At 38.5% G+C, this 17126-nt stretch overlaps 1 protein-coding gene across 9 annotated transcripts in view; it reads right to left on the reverse strand.

Annotated features, from left to right (window-relative positions):
* Window positions 1-17038, reverse strand: part of CREM (cAMP responsive element modulator) — a 71557-nt gene extending 54519 nt beyond the window's left edge. For 7 of the 9 annotated variants that reach the window (XM_032349304.1, XM_032349298.1, XM_032349296.1 and 4 more), the window contains exons 1-2: window positions 16930-17038; window positions 7523-7619 (exon numbers count right to left, since the gene is read on the reverse strand). In XM_032349304.1, coding sequence (XP_032205195.1) covers window positions 7523-7566 — 44 coding nt within the window. In that variant the 5' untranslated portion in view covers window positions 7567-7619; window positions 16930-17038. Of the gene's footprint in view, window positions 1-7518; window positions 7620-16534; window positions 16739-16929 lie in introns of those variants that run through there. The other 2 variants (XM_032349295.1, XM_032349299.1) reach the window with 2 other exon arrangements.
* Between the last annotated feature and the right edge of the window lie 88 nt (window positions 17039-17126).

The raw sequence follows: 17126 nt of genomic DNA on the forward strand, positions 1-17126 counted from the left end.
CTTAGAACTTTGAATTAAAATATCGAAATCCTTTTTCCAGATTTAGTGACCAGATTCTGCACTCTTTGATCCATCTTGCACTTTACTATCTTCTTTTGCATTTCAATAGTCATTACCTGAATCCAAGCCTTCCATTCTCAAACCCATCTTTACTGCTTTTAAGTTATTTCTCACTACTGAAAATCATCAAAACTTCTAACTAAACATGAGAATTTAGAGCAACTATAAAAGACAAAAATCCGGACTACTATGAAAAAATGTCTTTCCCTTACTATTCCCCAGTTCCTTTATCTCTTATTTTCTAGAACAGCCTAGGCAAGTACAGATCACCTGCATAACCTGCCAATTCTGGCTCTATATTTGCTTATGTGAATAGTTCCCAAAGAGAATACCTCAGAACATTTAGTTCTACAGGATATGAAAAGGTATTATCTGAAAATGAGGGTGGGGGAAACACTTAGTGAAAAAGTTCTATATGTCTGGGGTTAAAGGTTTTCTTTGCCGCAGAACTTCTCAGAAGCCTGAATATGCTAGTGTGCCTTCAGAAAGTGGAAGGTGCAGATCCAATAGGCCGCATTTTCCAAAAGCATCTGACCACCAAAAACTCTTTTCCACAAGGCATGTCCTAAAGGTAGTGTTCTGAAAACAACTTGAGAAATGTCTTATGCTATGTCTTACACCTTTTAAAGAACTTGAATCTCAACTCAAACACTATATGCTAGAAGACCTTCTTCACTAAACCATTCATTTTAGAAACATTTACTTAGCACCATCTACATGACTGGCTCCGAAAACACAAAAGTGGGTAAACTGCACCCCTTGCCCTGAAGGAATTTATTGATTAATTGGTCCTTGGACAACCTCTATCAGAAGTAACTAACATACTTATTGGGTAAGTAGAGGAGCAGATTCCTAGGCTCAACCCCAAATCTACAGAAATCAAACTTCCTGGGGCATCTAACTTTTTTATATCTAAGAGATTCTGATGCATATTAAAATTTAGGAAAAATTTAGCTTATTGGTAAATTCTATCAGGTAGACTCATAAGTCACTTTTTAAATTGTGTAAAGGATGTTATGCACAAAATACTTTGGGAAGCAAAGGAAGCAATGATTATATCTGCCTAAGAATGGGGCCATATAAACATATACTGAACAATGAGAAGAATTTCACCAGGTAGAAGAGGAAAAAGAGAACTATGAGAGGAAGGAAAGTACAGAGTATGGTTGGGAAATGGAATAACAGATTGTAGTAGATAATCTAGGTGCCAGGGAACCTATTTAGATTCAGTGAGGAGGAGGCAAAAATAGGACTGGTAGAAGTAGGGCTAGAGAGGTCAGATGGAACCAGAGAGAGAATACTTTTTAAAACTCTAGAGAGAGGGCACCTGGGTGGTTCAGTTGGTTGGGCATCTGACTCTTGGTTTTAGCTCTGGTCATGATCTCAGGGTCCTGAGATCGAGCCCTACATCGTCAATCTACATACGCCAGCTTCTCCAACCCTATATGTAGATGCTCCCAAGTCTGTACTTGTCTACACTCCCCTCCTATGAAGCATCTCAATCTAGTTTTCAGATGCCTGTCCCTTCCCTTCCATTTCTTCTTCTATTCGAGAGCATCACTACCCACTTAAGCACCGCAGTGACAAGCTACAAGCGTGTATGTGAGTTGGTACCAGATTAATGACAAAAACCCACAGAGCTAAGTATCAGCCAAATCAGGATGCCATGAGGCCTGGAAATGGGAAGAAAGGCAGATATGGAAGATCCGTGGCCACCCTTATTCATCCTTCCTGTCACATGTGGCATCATCTATTATAAACTCCTATCCCAACATTGGACTAAGCTGCCGAGCTGCTACTCCTCATGATTGCTGCTGTCCATTCTAAACACTTGGCCTTCCTGTAAGCCATGACCAAACTGTGATGCCCCCTGACCCATGCTTCAATCACATCCATTAACACCTCACATTTCTACCTCCCCAGTCACTGTCAAAGATGTAAGCTCCTCCTGTACTTCACTATCCCTCTCATAACTAGTGCTTCCTTTCCCCCCGTAATTCAGTTGCTTACTCCTAACTCCTATTCTCCTTCCAAGCCCTTGCAATGTGCTATCTGGAACTCCCACCCCTCACCCCAGCCTCTTAACAGACAGCAGCTTGTCTTCCCATACCTAATTAGAATTCCCACTAGAATTTGTCAGCTGTTCCTCCTCTGTGCCTTTGCAGAAAGGTGTACCATCCTATATTCACTCACATGACAATCATTTTCCACTTACATCCAGGATGTAAACTGAAGACTTTGGCACTTGAGTTAAAAGATTTCCTCTCTGGAGCACCTGAGTGGCTCAGTCAGTTAAGCACGTGACTCTTGATTTTGGCTCAGGTCATGATCTCAGGGTTGTGAGATTGAGCCTGCATTGGGCTCCACCCTCAGCAGGGAGTCTACTTGAGATTCTCTCCGTTTCTCTCCTCAAGCGGGCAGCAATCTTACAGTTTCCCTAGTGAATTTACTCTTCCATTCTCTATGACTCTTTCAAAGTTTCCTCCCTCTTCTCAAATCTCCAAGCTTACGTAACTACCCTACACACAGTGTGAGGACTTGCCTCCTGCTTAGATGAGAACTCCCTCAATTTCCTGCCACAAAATCGGCAAACCTATTTACACCTATACTCACCATTTTACCTTGCCTCCTGCCTCCCAACTCTTAAGTTCTTTAATCTGTGCTTTGGACCCTCTTCAAGGGAACTATTATCAATTACCTTCACCCCTTTCCAATGGTTCCTCTTATCAAGATTTAAACAGGTTTAAGTCTCCTCGATCTCAAACACACACACACACACACACACACACACACCACACACACTTGCTGAACCAGAAGTCTTTTTCTAGCTACTGTCTTGAACCTCTCTTCTTCCTTTCACTGCTAAACTACATTAAAGAATTACCAACATTATATCCATTTCTTTACTCCCACCTATTCCTAGACAACCCTAAACTGGCTTCTGCTTCACTAAACTTCTCTAGTAAAGGTAACCAATCTGTCACTAAATCTAAGTTCATTTTAAGTCCTATCTGGCTTAATCCCTCAGCAGTATTCAAAACTGTTGGCATCTTCCTTTTTGATGTCATCATATTGCATTTTCTGCTCTCATCCCATTCTCCGACAACTCCTCCACAAGCTCCTTTGCTAATTCCTTCTCTTACTCAATGTCAACCTTCATATTGCATGTCTTCAGGGATCTGTTTAGTTTTCTCACCTCACTCTCAAATCTCCATTTGTGTACTGTCATCATTTCACCAGCTTCAGGCTTACACTCTCAAATCTAGATCTCTATCTAGCCCAGAGGTTTCTCTTGAATTCCAAAACCATATTTTCAAATGCCTATCTATTATCTCCAAATAGGTATCCTACAGGTACCTCAAACTCAATGAGTCCAAAACTAATCTCTTCCTCCTCCACAAATGTGTTTCTTAACCTCAGGAAATGCAGCTCTGGCATCCATCAAGTGACAACCTGGGTGTTACCTCTAACACCCTCTCCCATTCATTCCCTATAGCCTCATTACCAAGTGGAAAGACCCTTCCTACTAAAGAACAAGTTAGTCCCCTTCTTTACCACTATTCAATCTCCCTATTCCAATCCATACTAACAGCACTCTTTCTCAAGTTTACACATATGCTTAAAACATTTCTCTGCTTAAAATTCTTCAGTAGCCCTATATTGACCATAGGATAAAATTCAAACTTCTTACAATAATAATAACCACAACAACCATTTGTTGGTGCTTACCATGTGGTAAAAGCCTACTGGCTTTAATCCTTAACATTTTTATAAGATCAGGATAGTTAGTTCTTCTTTTAGGGATAATAAAATAGATAATGACAAAGAAACGTAAGAGGTCAAGAACTTAATCTTACCACCAATCTGATCTGTTCAGAGTGGCATAGCCAGGTTTTGAACTAAGGTCTTTTTCCAAAGTCCATATTCTCAATTACCAAACCAAACTGCCATTCAATCTCTTTCACAACGTGACCCCATTTTACTTTTATGGCCTCATTTCCAGTCACTCCATTCTTCCCACATTCTGCATTCTGGCCTCCTCATAGCCATTTCTTTCAAATACACATCCTATTTCCCTAGTTCTAATCTTTAGTATCTGTTCTTCTCTCTTCCTGAACTGCCCTTCACCCCTTCTTTGTCCAACAGGCAAATTCCTACCAGTTTTTCAAGGCCTGGCTGAAGGACACCATCTTCAAAAGCCTATTCTAACAGCCTTGGGCAGAATTAGTTATTCTGTTCTGAGTTCCCAAAGCATTTTATGCAATACTTCCATTATAACACTTGTTTAGCATATAATACATTTATTCACAAAGTACCAACACTAGTATAAGCAACTCCGGGACAGAGATTACACCTTATATTTCAATGTATTCCCAGTGCCTAGTACAGAATCTACTATAATTGTTAAAAAACCAACTGATCAACTATTCGGGAAGACTATGCAACTGTCAGATGTTACTAAAAATGATCAAAAATAAGGTTTAGAGAGATTGATTTTCTAAAAGGCACATAATAGATAGCAGACAGTGAATAAGAGGTCTTGTGAACTCCAGGGTTCCTTCCACAGCCAGTGTCCCAAGTATTCCAATTTAGACAGCATTTTACAATAAAGATGCGTTTTTGAGTATGCTGCAACTATTGTTACAATCTTCATCCAGATATACTTTATCTTTCACACTAGGATGTAAGGATTCTAATTTTATACAATTTCTATTCTTTTAGCATGCCTAGTATAGTGACCAATACATATCACTTGGTAAAAGTTTGATACTAAAATCAATTTATTTGAGGGGCGGTAAAGCACACAAGCTCTTGATCTCAAGCTCTTGAGTGTGAGCCCCATGTTGGGTGCAAAGATTACTTAAAAAAAAAAGAAGAAGGATATTTTTTTAAAATAACAAATAAGGGTGCCTGGGTGGCTCAGTGGGTTAAAGCCTCTGCCTTCGGCTCAGGTTATGATCCCAGGGTCCTGGGATCGAGTCCTGCATCAGGCTCTCTGCTCAGCGGGGAGCCTGCTTCCGCCTCTCTCTCTGCCTACCTCTCTGCCTACTTGTGATCTCTGTCAAAAAAATAAATAAAATCTTTAAAAAAAATAAAATAAAATAAAATAAAAATAACAAATAAAATCAAATCATTTGAAGGTAAAAATCATCTACAGAAAAGTAAAACCAGTGCTATCTATTTAAAATATATCCCCTATCATTTTCAAGCCTGTTTATTCTACTGATCAATATCCAACTGCTCTCTAGTACAACCTCCTAAACCCACTAAAAACCAGCCCTAGGGCACGACTCAGAGAAGAAGATTCAACTAAAAATTACATGTTCAACATGGGTCAATCACTACACTATAGTAGGCATTTTCAAACAGTATTTCAACAGGACATATACTACCCAGAACTCAGGGTAAATGATATACATATAACACTAACACCTGTAAATCAGCCTCAGTTAGACCAGACAGAATTCATTTATAAAGTATAAGAGTAAAATCCATTATAATCCTTCATTGTTCACTATATATCTTATAGTTAAAATTGAAGAGATGTATTCAAGAATATGTTCCCCCCAAATCTCACTTTCTAAATCAAATGTTAAACCAGTTGTACTGAAGTTAGTTATTGATAAATTGAACAATATTTTAATCTTAAACAATAACCCTTATTAGAAAGACCAGTCAGTAATCACAAGTTATAAAATATTTAAAAATACATACAAGATGAAGCAATAAAAGAAAAACAAAAACAAAAAGTCCATTAAGTACTATAAACTAACAGCAAGCAAAGTACTGGCAAATACTTGGTTCCACAATTCTGAAAAACAGATAGACTGCTAAAATGGGCATATTTAAACTTATAAATGATTAATAGTAGTAGCAATATTCTTTTCTTATGAAGGTGAAATATTTCTTCTGAAATATTCTTTATATATATATATTTAGCAAACCATCTTCTTTGATAGAAAAATAAATATTATCCCAATACGTTCTAAATATATTAGGATTCAGTTTAATAAATGTTGAGATAGCTATGTTTTAAAATAACAGGATCCATCCATTAGCACAATTTTCAAAGACTAAGTTAAACTACTTTTAGAAGGGTAGAACTGTATTTGTTTGCTTACTCTTATTTTCTAGAACTTTAATAGAATGTCTACATAATACCGCAATAACTCCTCCAAACACTTGTACAACAGTACCATACTGTTTATGCAGTACAACACAACAGGTAGACAATCTATTATATACCTTCAAGAAATAAATACAAAGGTATATTCATAAAATTATATTCACAATTATAGAAATACTGAGACAACTAATGACCAGAGTTATTTAGGCATCCTGTGTGTCAAGATCAAATAAGATACAGAACTAGAAGAAAAAATTAGAAGAAAACAGAAAAACATTTTAAAGGATTGCTACTACTGGTACCTAGGAAAGTGTTCTTAAAAGGCAATAGAAAACAAATAGGAAAGGAAATACAGACCAAATCTAACTAAACAAAAAACAAAGGCTGATTCCTAATTATAATTAAAATGTTCATTTAACTAACAAACTTCTAAAATCTTAGTTGTATCCTATTTGCAAAGACAAATTACACTGCAAAGCAACTATATTTGCCCTTGTAAAACTTTAAAAATAGAATCCAGCTACAAAAGGAAAAAATATTAGTTGTTTCTATTCTTTATTTATAAATAGTTTTATCAAAAAAGTCATAGAAAATTTATTTTCTTTTTAAAGCTAGGTCCAACTGATAAACCAGAATGTGTCTGAAAGTAGCCACAAGAAAACCTGAAAAGTTCTATCTGGATTTTTGTAAAAAACATTGATAAAACTGTACTGTTTTATATTAGGAACAAGCATAGCTTAAAGGCAAGGAAGGAAGAGAAAACTCTGTCCATATCCTTATGTATGGTCTCCTCTAAATGAAAAGACCAGCAGGCAACACAAGCTAAATGTAAATGCCCACTTCTCCCCTCCATTGCCTCACAAGTACAGGGTAGAAAATGAACACTTCAGCTGAATGGCTGACCACTCTGGGTGGTACATTATATCATACAGGGTACATTATATAATATTTTCTTAGTATCATATATATATACATACACACATTTATATACATTCATGGATACATGTTTACATATATATACATCATTCACTTATCCATGTATCTCCACTTAGAGAGTTTAACTCTCTGAGCAGAACTTTCAAAAGAACAGAAGATAGGGACGCCTGGGTGGCTCAGTTGGTTAAGCAGCCGCCTTCGGCTCAGGTCATGATCCCAGCGTCCTGGGATGGAGTCCCACATCGGGCTCCTTGCTCGGGGGGGAGCCTGCTTCTCCCTCTGCCTTTGCCTGCCATTCTGTCTGCCTGTGCTCGCTCTCTCCCCCTCCCCTCTGATAAATAAATAAAATATTTAAAAAAAAAAAAAAAAAAAAAAAGAACAGAAGATATACCCACCTACCTTAGATTTGTCTTAATATATTTTTTTCTGCCACATTTGCTCATTATTAAGACATCTGTAATCAATGCTTTGTTCCTTCTCTGTTTTCTTCTTTATCCTGCAGTAAAAAATTGAATTGGGAGATCATAAATTTCATTAAAAAAAAAAAAAAACTTCAAAATAAATAAATAAATAAAATAAAAACTACATCAGAAGCATACCCCCCAGAATACCCTAATTTCTATAAAACTGAAAAAACAGACTAGAGGGGCGCCTGGGTGGCTCAGTGGGTTAAAGCCTCTGCCTTTGGCTCAGGTCATGATCTCGGAGTCCTGGGATCGAGCCCCACATAGGGCTCTCTGCTCAGCGGGGAGCCTGTTTCGCCCTCTCTCTCTGCCTGCCTCTCTGCCTACTTGTAATCTCTGTCTGTCAAATAAATAAATAAAATCTTAAAAAAAAATTAAACAAACAAACAAAAAAACACAGACTAAAAAGCTGGAAACTCTGTATTTTTTTCAAAATTATTTCTTTTCAATTTTCTTATCATCTAAGAAAAAAATTCAAAAAAAACGTAAATCATGTGCTATTTATCAGGTTATTTCCTACTGAAGAGAAAGCAGTGCTGTCTGAATCATTTAATACACACTACATATAGCTCACAATATCAGCTCCATTTTAAAAATAACAATCACTTAATAAATGAGTGAATTTATCATTTCTTTTACTATTTTCTTAAACTTCATTCCACTACAACAAATTTATCAACCATTTTTTATTTACCTTGAATTCAAAACTGGCTTTTGTCAGAGAATTTTAACTCCAAACAAAATATTAAGTTTCTTTAAAATCTCCACCAACAGTCTATAGTACACTTAAAAAGCTGTTTTAGACACTCTAGTAATTAAACCCCATTTTTCACTAAGATCTTTTAAAAGTACATATTTGACAAGCTGAATCAAGTAAAATTGGCAAAGAAAAAAGAAAAAGAAACTGAAGCCCTTAATTTACTGTAGACGTGGAAAGGACAAATGTGTGCAGCCCTAAGTGTCTTCTATGGTATCTGCCAGCAATGCTGGTGCTTAGCCACAGACATACTGCTTTCAGGGTTCCCTCCTAAGTGGCCCCTCTAAAACGGTGTCATACCATCCTAGTCATTTTAAAACTGAGCCAGCAGGTTTGCCTAAGGACACTAGGACAATGATTATAGCTACTGTCTGTACCCCCCATCCTCCAGCATAAGAATAACAGGAGATGATAGGACATTTGAACCAGGCTACCTACTATATGAACAAAAAGGATGGTGCCATTCATTTGGATTAAACCTTATTCTGTTATATTCTTTTGGTGTTTTACATTGGGACATCTTATCTTCCATAAACATTGCATAGCCTAGAGGGCAGGGACCAGCATAGACGAGACAGATAACAAAATGTCCCCGCTCTGCAGGAGATTGCAATTTAATGAGAGAGACAGATATTTAAACAAAGAACACTGACTATATTATTTGAATAATAGTGATCATGGCACCACATAAAGAGAAGTTAACTGCTAATTTCTATATTTCTCTTGGAAATACCTTTTTTTGGTTTATTTTTTGAATGAGTAATACATTCTTATGGTGCAGAATTCAAAAAGCAGCAAAAGGTATTCACTGAAGTGCAGGAACAGCTACCTACTTGGTCTTCCCAGAGGCAATCAGCATTGAAGAAAGTACCAGCTTCCAGCCACCACAGCCACAAGGTGTCAAAAGGGAAAAATGACTAGTCTCATGCCAGAATGATGACCATCAGACAAAACTGACTCTGACTCAGGCTTATCAAAGCATGATTTCATCCCAACTACTCTCTAAGAAGTCATCATAACTGATTGCCTGCTTGCCAAATCTAAAAGAATGCTTTCTAGTCCAATCTTCCTTATATCCCTACAGCATTTCCCAATTTCCAAATTTTCTGCTGCTCTTTGGAACACCGTGTTCACTTCTCTTCCAAATTACCCAGTCCTTTGTCTTTAGTCTTCTTTGCCTGCTCTTTAAAGATTTTTATTTTTTATTTTTTTAATTTATTTGACAGAGATCACAAGGAGGGCAGAGAGGCAGGCAGAGAAAGGAGGAAGCAGGCTCCCCGCCGAGCAGAGGGCCCGATGTGGGGCTCGATCCCAGGACCCTGAGATCATGACCTGAGCTGAAGGCAGAGGCTTAACCCACTGAGCCACCCAGGTGCCCCCTCTGCCTGCTCTTTATTTTTTTTATTTTTTTTAAAGATTTTATTTATTTATTTGACAGAGAGAAATCACAAGTAGACGGACAAGCAGGCAGAGAGAGAGAGAGGGAAGCAGGCTCCCCGCTGAGCAGAGAGCCCGACGCAGGACCCGATCGCAGGACCCCGAGATCATGACCTGAGCCGAAGGCAGCAGCCCAACCCACTGAGCCACCCAGGCGCCCCTCTGCCTGCTCTTTAAAGGCTGGTATTCCCAGGCTGTCTGTCACAAAAGTCTCCCCCAACACAGGCTCCCTAGACTACTTGATCCTCTCTCAGTCTCAGATCTCTTCTGCAGTCTAGACTACTCTCTCCTGAGCTCCCGCCCACATGCATCTGCCCACTGGTTTGCTCACAGACCCTCAAGCCCCAAATGTTCCAATCTAATCTCAGTGCCCTCACTCTGCATCTCTCCTCTTGCTGTACTCTTCTCCCAGTGAGTGACATCAACACTGACTCAGCCATCCCATCTGGGAGTTCTCCTCTCCTTTCATTACCTACTTCCCATGTCCTCAATTTCTGAGGAGGCAGACTGGTTTATTGGTAGCAATAGTGTGTAGTATAAAAACACTGGCACTGGAAGCTGATCTCGGTGTCACCGTGCTCTGAGTTCTATGGTTTATTGGCTATATGACCTCAGATAATTATAAAATTTTCCAAGCATTCTTTCCTGTCAAATGGAGATCTTTTTGTGAGGATAAAATGTAATAATAAACATAAAATGTCTGTGTTTGGAATATAAGCAAGGACCACTACCTAACTCAGCCTCAATAATTTTATCTCGTATCTCTCCACTCTGCTCCATTCTCTCCCTCATTTCTGACACTGCCTTAGTTCTGAAACTGATTATTTGACATGATTAAAGCAATAACTACCTCTCCATAAAGCAATTTGTCTCTCCCTGTAATAACTTCACCTCACTCAAACCTCTCTCTCAAACCCTCTTAATCTACTCCACTAGACCACAACACTCTATTCAAAAATGCAAATCCAAACACGTTAATTTATTTCCTTATTCAAAATCCTCCAGTAGACCCCCTGCTTTAATAAACAGTCAAAGTTATGAGCATTATAGTTTGAGGTACTTTGTAGAGACTTAATAAAGTTTGTTGTAAAAGCCTTCAATTTTAAGATATACCAATCCTTTCCATTAATTTTCCAGGTTCAAAATTACCTTGTGTGGATTTGTAAAGCAGGAGACCCAATTTTACTAAAGTATAAACTGTGCATACTTTGAAAAATTTGGCTGCTTTTTATACTATTGATCTCATCTCAAATCTGATTTTACTATTCTAGAACATGCTACTCTTTGGTAGACAAGGATTGACTTAGGGTTCTCCACTTCGACATACACAAACACCTGAATGCTTAAGAGCTCAAATGTCCTAATGTGTTCTCATACGGAGATGATATATTCTAATTAGCCCTAAAACATACCCCTTGAATTCATCATTTCACATCACAGCCTGAGGTTAGAATTTTTAAGCTGATCTCCTTATGCCTAAAATCACAAAGGTTACTGATGTAAGGTCTTGGATATTACTAATTTTCTATAAAAATATATTTTTAAGTCCTATCTGCTAAGGAAACCTTTTAGAGTAGAAAGGCATATCTTAGTTTATTATAGGCAAATAAGAGCTTATACTAAGAGAGAAAAAAAGGAGTTCAAAATTCTTTTGCCTGTTGTGAATTTCTGTGTTGTATATGGAGAAAAGCCATTATCCTACTGGTAAAAATTTTCTATCATATATTAGGTTTGATTGCCAAAATCACATCTGGCATTCACCTCATTCTTCATCTGTGTGTTGCTCTAGTTACCCTCTGGCATACAGATTCAATTAATTTCATTGCTATCAAGTATCCTTTAATATAAAGCTCTCTATAACAGGTATTTAAAATACACTGATTAGGGGTGCCTGGGTGGCTCAGTTGGTTAAGTGTCTTCCTTTGGCTCAGGTCATGATGAGCAAAGAGCCTGCTTCTCCCTCTCCCTGCCACTCCCCTGCTTGTTCTCTCTCTGACAAATAAGTAAATAACATCTTTAAAAAAAAAAAAGGATCGAACTTCTTGGGAAACATTACCAGAATATAAAAGCTTACCTAGCCAACTTCCTTCTCCCCAACCAACTCTCTGTATGAGCCAATGTTCTCCATGTCTTCTGTAAAACCTATAGCACACCTAAGGCCAGAGTCACTCTCTAGCATACCCAAGCACTTCTGTTTCTAACAGCTGTGATGGATGCTTAGCAAGAGTTAGCCATATTTATCACCTAACTTGATTATGCCAGCTATACTTACTGTTGTAATTTTGGAATTCTATTAAATAGCATGTTAAATTATTAAATAGATTTAAAAGACTAAAAAAAGAGCGGCTTCTGTGAAAACTAAGTAGACTGCTTTGGAAAGACAATAAAAGGCTGCTTTTAAAAAAATTCTGGCTTTGGGGCTAGATATTACAGTTGGAAAGACCTATAAAATTGGGGAAATATGACAAATATGTAGAGTTCTTTACAAAGACACTTGCAAAACAACTAAGTTCTTGCTCTACTTTCAAGATCTGAAGAATGGAAATTGAGATAGTTTTTGCAGGAAGGGGAAGAAACAAAAAACAAAAACCAAAAAACACAACCAAAAAAAAATCCCACGTTGCAATTAGAATAGTCAAAATAAAAAGGAAAAAATGTGGAATAAAAGGGGATACACCTCTCATGGAAGCAGGAAGAGAGAGAGAGACCAAAGAAAAGTATATCTATTTCTCTGGTTCCAGGATGAAGCAAGGTTTTAGTTCCTTCGGAAACTAGGAGATCTTCATAGGTTAATCATGATTTAAATAGCAATAGCGAGTAAGGTTTGAAAGATAAGGAAAGAAGAACATGAAGTGCATATACAGCTGGTTCATTTCAATCACATGGATTAAAAACTTGGGAGAAGGCAGGGCTGGGTAGAAGAGAGAAGTAATTACAAAGAGCCAAACACCTCAAGTTGGCAGGGATAAGCCTATCTTACTACATGCATTCAGATTAAGGAGATGAATACGGGAGAAACAAAGTGGGAGAGCAGTGACAGGAAATTACACCACTTTTCAAGTTTTGTAATCATTGTGAAACAAGGTTAGAATAACTTTCAAATAACATTCTTTATTTACACTTTTGTGTAAAAACAGAAGTAGCCAGGAGCAATACTTATAAATAATTGAGACACTTGCAAGTAATGTCTTTAAAATTTTAAACATGAATCATAGAGAAAATCAGGTGGCTTTCTAATACAGATTCAAGGCCACTCCAACTTAATTGCTGCAGATACCTATTACTTAAGAAATCTTAAGTTTTTATAAAGTCACTAAAGGATTAACTATTTCAGCATCCCTTTCTCAATTAATTCCCCACCTGGCACCTGTTTTTGGCTATTTCACAGTCAATGAACAACAAAATTGGCTGGTAAGGAGGAAATGAAAACTAAAATTCAAACAATCATGGCCTATCTCCACCTCTCCAAATACCACCGTCTTTACCACCACCACTTCATGGAAGGAAACAAAATTTAAAATCTTCTGTGAGTTATTTGCTTGACTAGAGTCATTGCTGGGTTCTCCTGTTCAATATTGTATTTCACTACTGCACTTTAAGTACATTTCAAAGTACTTATCTACACAAAGTACAACTCTAGTGACTATTAACCAATAATCTGGAAAAGAGTAGATAAGACACTTGAATTAAGTAATGTTCAGAGAAATGAATTTCAATGTTATGATACTTACCTAGATTGGTCCTCTTTTGTGTTTATGAACAAAGCTGCTTCTTAGTTCTAAGTCCAGAAACATGCTTAAAAAGGTTAATTTTAACACCTCCATCAATTTTAAAAGGAGTGAAAGCATCCCAACTGTCCATATACAGTATCATAGGTCTTTATGCATGATTCGGTTTCTCTAATACCTGAGCTAGAGGCTTTTATAATATCAATGCTAGAATATAAACTCCACTTTAAAACATTTTGAAGCAAAAAAATCATTTTTGCTCTATCAATGAAAATGAACAAAACTGAATGACAGGAGTTAGGACGGTCAAATTTTAAGTCCACTGTGTTAAAAAAAATTCAAGAAGATAACTTCGAAAAAACTGTTTTTGGGAAATTCTCAAATTATCAGAATCACACAGCTCCATTAGGATTTCACATGACTTTGACATTTGACAGGTCTGGCTGAATCACTGTTTAGAAAACACGACCAAAGATGCTTCCCACTTGGGGACAACTGGGTACTTCAAAAGAGCCTCACAAAAGGGTTTGCTAGTAAGGTTTTCTATGAGGCAAGTATCCTCCCTTACCAGTGAGAGAGTTATTCTAAGAGGCTTTAAGCAAAACTCCCACAAAACTTTCTAGCCTATGTTCTTCCTCAAAACTGTCTTATATACCCCTTGGCAATAATTTCCTCTAACACTCCTGAGAAAGCCAATCAAAAGATGTGCAAGATTTAAAAAAAAAAAAGTGCAAGATAGATATTGTACTTTCTAAACTTTGCTGTAAATGGAATTATATCAATAAGACTCAAGTTGTCTTCATGAGTAGTGTAAAGATAAAATCCCACTAGTGTTATCCTTAAGTTTTCCTCTTCATTCCCCCTATTCTCTACTGGATATCCTAAAGCATCAGAAAAAGAAAACCCAGGAGTGAAAGTATTTACTCTTATACTGTATTCTTAATTATACAGTTCTCATGGTACATGGTATTTTAAAAACCTGAAATAGTCTTTGAAAGGAAATTAACAAAATGATTTAAAATGTTTATTTCTACCTTTATGTAATAGATAAAAAACATTTCCCCTGAAATTTTTATTTTTATGATCTGCATTGATAACATTAAAATTGCATTCAATGTACAATAACTCTTCTCAAAGTTGATTTTTTTTTTTTAAAGATTTTATTTATTTATTTGACAGAGAGAAATCACAAGTAGATGGAAAGGCAGGCAGAGAGAGAGAGAGGGAAGCAGGCTCTTCGCTGAGCAGAGAGCCCGATGCGGGACTCGATCCCAGGACTCTGAGATCATGACCTGAGCCGAAGGCAGCGGCTTAACCCACTGAGCCACCCAGGCGCCCTCAAAGTTGATTTTTATATACAGAATCCACTAGTTCAATAAAGTTGAAATACTTAACAGAATTCAAAGACATTTCGGGCTTATTTTCCTAATGACCAATGTTGACCACATGTCAAAATATCAGTGGTTCAGCTGCGAAGTGTTTACATTGTTCAGTTTTACTTTTAAAAGTCTATCTAAATGGAACGGGACATTTGAGTGCTTTCCAATGGACTACTACGTCAACAATAAACCTGGCTCAATTTTCTGGCCCAATATTAACTTACAGAGAATATCAAGTTAGGGAAAACAGATCATAAATATATGTACGTACTGGTCAAGTTTCAATCAGGATTTCTTATGTGTGTTAATAACCTGAAACTCTTCCCTACTCTTCACGGAATTCTAAAAAGGATTTTACATTTTAATCCTGCAATAACCTGCCTCAGTAGCAAACTAAAGTGGTCTATGGAATCTGGAGTTTCTTGAACTCATCTGTAGAAGCAAATTTCATTAACCTTCCAGGACAAAGCAAAAACAAAGACTGAAGAGCTCCTCTGTGTTTACACATTCAATAAAAATTTATTCATATACTCTTACAAGATATGTACACAAAAATTAGTGTAATTACAACTTCACACTCACCAAAATGACTCCAGGTTGACCAGCAAGTCACTGGGAAAGCATCTGCTTACAGTGATCTATTTACAGATTTATACCAAAAATGTTTCTATAATTATCAACACTTAATATGACAATGCTTTAAGTGTTCTACTCATTCAGGATCAAACCCACTTAAATATCTTTCTAAAAGCTGTATCCGGATCAGTAAGCAGTTGTTTATACATTATTTTTTTAGTACCTAGCTCTTATTAGCCAAAACATTATTTGCAATTTAACATCCTTGGGAGGAAAAAGTTCAAAGAAAAGAAAAAAGTTCAAATTTTAAAAATATAAAGGGAAAGCAGCTTACTATCCCAAGATAGGACCAAGACTAGGAGAAAAACATGGTACCCAAAGGGGAAAAAAAAAAGAGAGAGAGAGCATGAATTATTAATGTAATCTATTAGTTTTCATACCGGACCTCTATCGTGCACCGAGGTTTCTATTTATTTAAAGGGAAGGTAGCTACAGTCTCATCAGCCCGCCAAATCAGGTTTGAAAGGAAGAAATTTTAGGAAGTTACAGAGCTAAGAGGTTCTGTTAAAAGGGGCTCTCTAAGTTTCAGTCAGACCTTCAGGCTGATCCTGTAAGTCAAAACTGCTGAAAATTTGATCGTAAGCTGACAGCTGCTTTCCTGAGCGCTGTACACGGAAGGTCTCAGCGATTTTCAAGTTAGGGGGACCTGGTATGCGTGCAGCAGGATAAAGAACTATGTTGAATAATGTGTCTACTCCCTGTCCAGCATGTTCTGGGAACCTTCTAGGTGCCTTCTAAAAAGGCACAAATCAAAGGTAAAGAACAAGAGAAACTGCAATTTCTATCAGCTGTCAGGGTTCTGTTCCTTCTTCGCGGCTATTATAAAAGTCTCCGCACTATTTCATCAGCTCTGTCGTGTCTGGGGACTAAGTGACTCAACACCGGTGTCCCCGACTCATGTTAAGGAGAAGATAAGGGTTAACGCTGATTTCTATTTAAACGAAGTCCACATAATTGAGACAAAGGTGCTACTAATCGTCGGCTGTGGTAGATAAAACCAACGTCCTTACTTCTCGTTTCCTTTTCTTCTCAAAGAGGGAGAACCCCACTCATCAGAGCAGTGAGGCTTTTCCCCAAGGACTTGCCCAACTTGTACCAAGTTCAAAAGGAGTCAGGGAGGGCTGCGAGAGCAGAGCAGCCCGCTTCCCGCTCGGCAGAGCTCGGCACTAACCCGAAGGCACCCCGCGGGCGGAGCGGGACAAGTGAGCGGCCGCCGCCACCGGGAGGCCGCACTGCTCCCGCTCTCCCCGCCCTCCCCCTCGGGCTCGGAGCCCCCAGCGCCCCCGCTCCGGGGCCCCGAGGCCCCCGACCCGTCGACCCGGCTCCGCTCCGCCTCCTGCCTCCGCCTCCTGCGCCGCGTCGCCGGCTCCGAGGTCTCTAGGTCCCGGGCCGGCGCGCCACTTACCCGCCGCGATGGGATTTACGTAGCGGACCTCGTCACTGATTACGGACGGGAGGAGGTGGAGACGGCGAGCCCGACCGCCGCTCAGGAGCGGCGCCGCCGCCCAGCAACCCGGCGCCGGCGCCGGCGGCGGCCCCACGTCGCCCCCACGTCAGCTCTGATGCGGCAGCCGCGGCCTGCCCGCCGAGCCGAGACCAAAA

The sequence above is a fragment of the Mustela erminea genome, chromosome 6, assembly GCF_009829155.1.
Source record: "Mustela erminea isolate mMusErm1 chromosome 6, mMusErm1.Pri, whole genome shotgun sequence".
In the NCBI taxonomy this organism is placed as follows: Eukaryota; Metazoa; Chordata; class Mammalia; order Carnivora; family Mustelidae; genus Mustela; species Mustela erminea.